This window comes from Cystoisospora suis (assembly GCF_002600585.1).
Source record: "Cystoisospora suis strain Wien I chromosome Unknown contig_2171, whole genome shotgun sequence".
Taxonomy (NCBI): Eukaryota; Apicomplexa; class Conoidasida; order Eucoccidiorida; family Sarcocystidae; genus Cystoisospora; species Cystoisospora suis.
The window spans coordinates 32983-40183 of NW_027154970.1; the positions used below are offsets into that span (position 1 = coordinate 32983).

At 54.7% G+C, this 7201-nt stretch overlaps 1 protein-coding gene across 1 annotated transcript; it reads left to right on the forward strand.

Annotated features, from left to right (window-relative positions):
- Positions 1–2290: 2290 nt before the first annotated feature.
- On the forward strand, positions 2291–5591 carry CSUI_004619 (uncharacterized protein). The gene is made up of 3 exons (XM_068064807.1): positions 2291–3231; positions 3745–4739; positions 4929–5591. The coding sequence occupies exons 1-2, from the start codon at positions 2670–2672 to the stop codon at positions 3816–3818; spliced, it is 636 nt and encodes a 211-aa protein (XP_067923220.1). The 5' UTR covers positions 2291–2669; the 3' UTR covers positions 3819–4739; positions 4929–5591.
- Positions 5592–7201: the final 1610 nt, after the last annotated feature.

The following is a 7201-nucleotide window of genomic DNA, read 5'->3' on the forward strand; positions in this document are numbered from 1 at the left end:
TTTCTACAGCCGCTGAGTCGAATCGGCAATTTTTGTTAGCAACACACAGTGGCCTCACTCCCCAACCTGCGCAGTCAGTCAGAAACCTCCGCCACCTGGCGACACGTAAGTGTCGTCGCTCGGTCCCCCGACTCTCCGGCATCTACCGCGAACCTGCCGCAACGCACATAGACGTGCTTGGCTACCACGGAGAAAAAGAAGAGGCCAAGGACGTGTGCAAATGCTGGGAGAGGTTTTGCGATCTCCTGCTGTAATCCTTTTGCTGGGAAAACAAGCTTCGTTTACAACAGGACATTATTTATTTCCGGGGCGGTGTCGAAGGTGTGAGGTCCCCTCTGGGGTGGAGCAATTGATGTGGCCCCTCCTGGACGACTGTAGCGAGGAGAATGGCACACATATCGGACGTTCAATTTTTCTCCGATTTCTGGCGAAGGCTTCCGCGGTGTACTTCTTTCCTTGTAAAGCTTATGTGAAGCAACAGCAGAAAGACACACTTAGCCTAGCAGAATGCGTGGCCTGGCCGGGCCCTCCGTCGCCAATATATGGGTTCAAAGGATGAGCAGCAGGTCATCCCTCGGACTTCGATCCAATGTCCCGGGTAACCCGGAATACAAGTGCCGAAACAGTGAGTGTCACTGGAAAGGACAATTTATATGCCGGTCCCCTAAAGGCTGAAGCGCTACAGGGATCAACAGCGCAGAACGGATGGGAGAATTTGAAGCAGCGAAGAGTTGAAAAAAGTGCAGAAACAGGGACAATCGAAAGGTCCTCGAACTGGCGGTCGGGATGCCACCCTCCCTCTGTATCATCACCATCGCTGTAGAGTCCACCGAGGGGTCACTACTCAGGAAAAAGTGCGCCCTTTCGTCCAAAGCGCTGCGGACTAAAACAGTGGGACGTCCTCACTGGCATTTGAACTGAGAATAAAAGAATCTGCAATTCTGTATATTCCCGTGAGTAGGCGGGTGTGAAGGCTGAGCCGAACTGCTCTCGCGAATGCTTTTCTTTCGTCAGTCCAAGCCGGTGGGCGCCATGGCCGCGCCCTGGGGTGGCGGCGAGGTGCCCAGTGGTCGAGGTGAGGGTTCTACCAGTTGAAGTCGTCACGTTGGTATTGTCCGCCAAGGTTGCTTTCATCGAACGGCTCAGCCTCGAGACTATCTGCAGTGTGCGCTTGTGTAGAAGCTCTTACTTGAGTCATCGCGATCAGTAGCTTCCGTAGACAAGTGCATTTCCTGCCGGGCGGGGTTGGGAATGCCTTCCGCAGCATCGCGTAAGCAGCGGAGGCTGGCCAACATCTGTCAAAAACTATTCTGGAGTTTTGGGTATTAATTATGCTTGCTTGTCCTCCCTGGTGCTCCCTATAGTAGTAGGCTTGCTACATTGAACCCTGGAGAATTATCTGCTGTGCCTATTGTTGGCGCCTCCCACTTCAGTTCTGAAGTAGGGTAGGGCTGTTGTGAATGACCCGTGCTGACTGACTCCCGACTGGGTCGGGCGGGTAAGAGCGCAGGTACATCAACGTCGCCAGGGGGGATCGCGACCAGACTGTCGGTCACTTCTGATAGGCCAGAGACCCTCACTGCACGCAGTGTCTACAAAGGCCTCCCCCTCCTCTTTTTGGCTTGGATGCGGCGGAACGCGTAGTGCCCGGCTTTAGTTGCAGTGCAACCCAACGCAACAGCTGATTCTCTATATGCGAGATGCAACCCGTGTGTGTGTGCTCGGCTTCTGCGGGCCGACGCCAGCGAGTGAGGGTTCCAACAATTGAAGCAGTGAGGCTGCTATTGCCTGCCAGCATTTCCTTCATCGGTCGGGTTCAGCCTCCGGACCATCTCCGGCATGCATTCACCAAGCCATTTGGCGAATACAGACCCTGTAGGCAGGACCGGCTCGAAGCGGGACTGCGAATGGCAAGACTGACACTTGGATAGATTCTAACAGAGTCCAGGCAACTCACGTTTCTTCTTGTAACCTGAGCCACTATATATTCTTTTCACCTGAGAAACCCCCGAGAACGGGAGGCAGGGCTGGTCGGCCCGCGCCCTCACCCCTCTGCTGCCGACCCTGGATTATTTGCAGGAAAGTAAGTGTTCCAGATGACGAATCAGTGCGCTTACGCATTTCCCGATGTTCGGAACATTGGCGTCATGCGCTGTTCGCTTTTCGTTTCACAACCGCAGCAGCCACAGCCGTGCTTGCATGCCACTGGGCTCAAAGACACGTTAGCAGACTCATTCGCTAGCTGCGCAAGACATCACATCGCGTCTGCGTTCTCGGCTTCACTTTCCCTCAAAAAGAAGTGTTATATCACTCTTCGGAGCTTGTCGGCTTCACTCCTCACGACTTAAGGTGTGCATTCTTGTACAGGCGTGAAAAACAAACATCATTCCCGGGCTGGGTGGCACTGCCTCACCCGCAGCCCATTTTCCGAAAAGGTGGTTACGTTTCGGACTTTCGCATCAGCCAGCCGTCGATCTGTTCATACTCACCAGTTCTTGCGGTCGAGGGCTTCTGAAACTGGCTAAACGCCTTTCCGATTATAAGCTCATTCTGGCGGGGCGCTGACCATTCACATGGCGTGCCTCTAGACCTTTCTTTTTTTATCCCCCTTCCTGATGCCCTGTGGCCTGCAATAACATTGGCGTCAATAAGTGTCCGATACATCAATCATGGAAGACACCGAAAACTCCCAGAGACTTGTGGACAGCCAACAAGGGCGGGAGGGGTCGTCGCGTCGGGGCTGCGGTTGTTTGTCGTTCTGGGACGGGTCGAACGCACCCTACTTCAAGTATTTTGACGAGGAGGAGGCCAGTCAGTTCCGCCGGTATGCGAATTGCCTTCTCATGCAGTGGATTTTCAACATCCTCTGCAACGTAGGCAACTTCGCCCTCGCTCTTTCGATCACTCTTCACCCACGGTGTCTCAACGGCCGGTTCAGCTGGAGCACAGTTCATACCAGCATCAATCTGGTCGTGCTCTGTATAAGCCTCATGCTTGGTATTGTCGGTATTCAACGCGGGTCACCTTCAAAGCTCTTCCAATCATGTGCAGGGCATCTTTTGCTGGGTGCATACGAACTTCTCCTCTTCGCGCGAGATCTCTGCATCGTATCATTCTCAACTGAGAAAGACCAGCTGTACATATACTTTCGCGGGGGGGAGTTCCATCGGGACCTTTTCACAGGAGTGTGCGCTACTGCTGGAATCTCCTGCTTGATATCTCTCCTTAATGGTAAGCGAGTGTGAGCACCACCTGGTGCTGGTCGTACGTCCAAGCCTCCACCAGGATTACCAAGAAACTGCATCTTTGTGCCTCGCAGTTGGTGACTTCCTTATAATGAGTCGCTTCTGTCAAGCCACCAGCCGGGAACACTTGATAGGGTTGAGAAGAATATGCAAAAGCCGCCAGGCTACCCCGAGGAGGCGTAGTGTGAGCGAGGAGTGGCGCAGGACATGCCATTACCGACCACTGTACCTTTCTGTAGATATTTCTAGCAAACGAGTGACAGCATAGTAGGCCAGGAAGTGGCGCTGCGGAACTGTATGTAGCAACGTTGCTACACGATGTACTGGACTGGCTGGTTGAAAGTTCTACCTGGCCAAGAGTCACCCGACGACCTGACACGCTTTCTTTTGCAGTGAACCGTTGATCGGGGGAACAAGTTGGTCTTCGGTGAGTTGTCGGACCGGATCGGTGCCCCACAAACAAGATAGGACTGCTTTTCCTGTGGACTCATTCCCTCAGCTTACAAGCTTCGCAGACTGTCGAATATTCTGCACAAGGCCCTTCCAGAAGATAGACTCTACGCTTCTGCGTAGCCAGCTGAGGAGCTGTTCTTCGGCCTCGCGCAGGCCCGACAGCTTTACAGGTCTCCGTCCCACCAGCTAGCAGGAGTGTGCGCCGCGTCGGTCAGTTGTGCCAGCTGTCTTCTCAACCAGGAAAAGTCGTCAGCGAGGGGACGACGAGGAATATGCTACGCTTTTCATTGCCGGTCAGGAGAAAATTCGTGTCGAAGTCCTGATAAGTGAAGCGCTTAAAAATGAGACGACGGCACAACTCAGGAGAGAGCCTCGAGGACAGCGAGTCACCGGATTTTGGACGTGGCAGTACCGGTCAGCAGCTTGGCTGGCATGGCCATGGTGGCCGCCCTACGTGTGTGTGGTGGTGAAGTTACGCGTGTACTAGAATAAATTTTGATTGCATCAAGTTCCGTGAAGTCGTGGGTAGTGGCTTGCTCTTGCGCCATGTAACTTGAGAAAAACCTCGCTCAGGTTTCGGGGAATGGCAAGCCCGCTTGCCGGTAAACGCCTTCGTAATGTACCCAGGCCGGCTAGCTCGCTGCAACGCTTCTCAGCCCAGCAAGGCCCGCTCGGGTTATCTCAGAGATTATTCCGATCGCATCACGTACGCCCGGTGGACGATCCCGCTTTTCCGCTCATGCTACTCCCGTCACCGACTCGAATCAGCTGCAGGAAGGGAGCCTAAAGGCCTCCCTATACTGTCCACTGCCAAGTATTCCGCTCACCGCCAGTGTCGCCGAAGGCAGTCTGTGCGATGCGTACAAGTTTCAAGAGCGACGAGATACGGAGGAAATACGAGGACACAGCGGTTATACAGTGGGCAGACATGGCATATTGGTTGTTGCTACAGATCCTCGGCACGCTTCGTTGCTTCGGTGCCGCACAGGGAGACTGTGAAGCTCATTGAAGGTGCTCTTGGTTGCGTTGCCTCTCCAAATAGTGAGTTGATGACTAAACCAAAGACAGTCTGCAATACTAACTTGTACCCCCTTGCGCCTTTTCTTAGTCTGGTCTTTCGGAGCACAGGAAGGTGAATTGCCAACACCCGACCGGGCTAAGCGGCGTCACCTCGGGTGCGGTGTGGCTCAGCTGATGTACCAGGACCTCGCTGTTTGATTCTGTGTGCAGTTCCGCCTTCCTCTTTGCAAGGTATGTCGGGAGTCCGGCAGTGCGGGTGCGTTACGCGCCTGCCCACAGTGTCAAAAGCCTTCGGAACGGCTGAAGAGACGGGCAGATCGAACCAAGGCTTGCGGGCTCGAGGCGCAGACACGCCCTCGTTGGTCCGCAACCAGCGCAGCCTGCGGGGGTAAAGCTGTAGTCACGAAAGAACCTGACAGACTGTCGGGCCGGCGACGCACACTGAAAGAGAAGAGAATGCACCGTGACCGTGCATTCTTTCTAGCCCGCCACCGGGACCATTCTGCTCGAGCGTTCATCTTGCGATGGTGACAGCGGTTTCAGTAACCTTGCCACTCTTTTACTGCGTCATGTTGTGACCCCGAAATGGATCTGCATACGTTGCTCGCTGCTGCCACGCAGCGGCTGTTCGCTTCGTTCTTGAAGGAACTGAATCAGAACTTGTCTCAACGTCAAGCGGGATATACTATTGACCACCCCTATGCGCGATAGGCATGTCCCTTGCATACGGTCACTTTCACTTCTTGACTTTGACTGCGAAACAACCGCTGTCGTCCGATTCGCCAGATACTTGTCCTCGTGTCTCGGTGTCGCTGTCGTTGCCACGTCGTCGGGCAGAACCTCCACGGGCTTTAGGCTGAACTTATGTGCGTAGTCATCAACGACGAGCCCGTCTCCCCCGCGTATAAGAAAGTCTGTAAGGACGCCAATAATAATAGTATGCTCAAGAGGCACCGTTAGTTGCTCTCGGTGAATCGGCGCTGCCGAGCCACTTTTTCCAGGCTTCTTGACAAAAATTGGCAGGAGAAAGTCGGGTAAGTTGCCACCAGCTCCTATATTGGTTTCCACGACAACCTGGGAGGCGGAGAGTCCGAAAGCGGCCCCGATCTGGTTCACCAGAAGAGGGCCCGTCTGCGTCACCGCTTTCTTAGAGGCGTAGACTGGGACTCGGACCACTTTAGTGTCTCCTTTTCCGTCTGTCATCCCTGGTTCGGCAAGGCTTCTTGTCACACCTATCCAAAAAGAGCCATCCAGTGGTACGATTTCTTCGCTTGATTGGGGGGGGTGTAGCGTGTTCAAAATCTCACGTTCGTAACGGCTGCCAGGTGCTGTGAGAGTCGGGAGGACGGAGATGAACACTGTCGTCTGCCCTTTCGAAAGCCAGTCTCTCCTGTCTACCCCGGTATTGCTGTCGTACACGACCTGAATATGTGCACCGGACATCTGAATGAGAGAGGGAGACTCGAGGGCAAAGTCTTTTTCCTCCGGAGAACAAGGAGGGAGGGCTGGTGCAGCGGCGTTCAAGGAGAAGTAATCAGCTGCTGTCCCACTTCGTCGCATGGCTTCCGCAAGATGAGGAAACATCCTGGGCGCTTCCGGCGTCGGGAGAATACACTTGCCGCTGCTTAGGAATGCAACAAGGCTTCGCCGCCAGAGAGACAACAAGTCCTCCACGGTCAAGTGGACAATCTCCAGCTTGTTATCCCACGGAAAAGCCTGAAGGACATCAAGCTCAGTAACATCGTGCCCGCCTTCGAAGGATCCCCGAATATTTCCGGAACTCTGGAAAGCGATTACGGCGACCCATGGCTTGTCAACGTCTTCGCTCATGTCTCTACGCGTTTGAGACCCCCTCTCTTCGCCATTCTCGGCCGGATGCTTCCCTTGGAAAGGCGACCCGACCGGTCCAGCACTCCCTGTTGTTAGTGGTTTGCACAGGCGGAGGCCAGTGCGTGACACACTTCGTAGCGCATCGGCGATAAGCCGTCCCATAGCGCACTCGGACCTGCGACAGTGATCGAAACTGCCGTTGATACCGTCGCTGGCCACATGAGCAAGTGGCAGTTGTCCCTGCCTGCGAGTTAGCACGATCTGTGCTGTGTATGGGCAAACAACCGTCTTGACGACAGGGAGGCCACATGCAACAATAGGATTCCTTGGGAGCTTTATGGCATGTGCAGCGGCCAAAGAGCGGGCTGGAAACAGTGTCTCATGGAAAAACATCGGCGGCCCGCCTTTGTCTGCCGCCGGGGGCTGCGGCGCATTTGCGCCGGCGAAACCAAACCAAGGAAGAAAGAAGTATCGTGACGAGATGTTTTCAGGGAAGCAGGCAACGAAGGCGCTAGCAGACGGCACCGGCACTGGAGAGGTACTTGGCGAGCTGGTATGCTCCTCGGGTGACCTTCGCCCGCTTTGAGAGCCTGAGGTCCAGAAGGGCGGGAGTGGGTGGGCCGTTCGCCTGCACTTGTAGAAGCCACGTGCGT

Coding starts and splice junctions, on each gene's coding strand:
- CSUI_004619 (XM_068064807.1), top strand. CDS start 2,670: ATGGAAGACACCGAAAACTCCCAGAGACTTGTGGACAGCCAACAAGGG. Junction 3,232..3,744: donor CTTGATATCTCTCCTTAATG/GTAAGCGAGTGT, acceptor TCATTCCCTCAG/CTTACAAGCTTCGCAGACTG.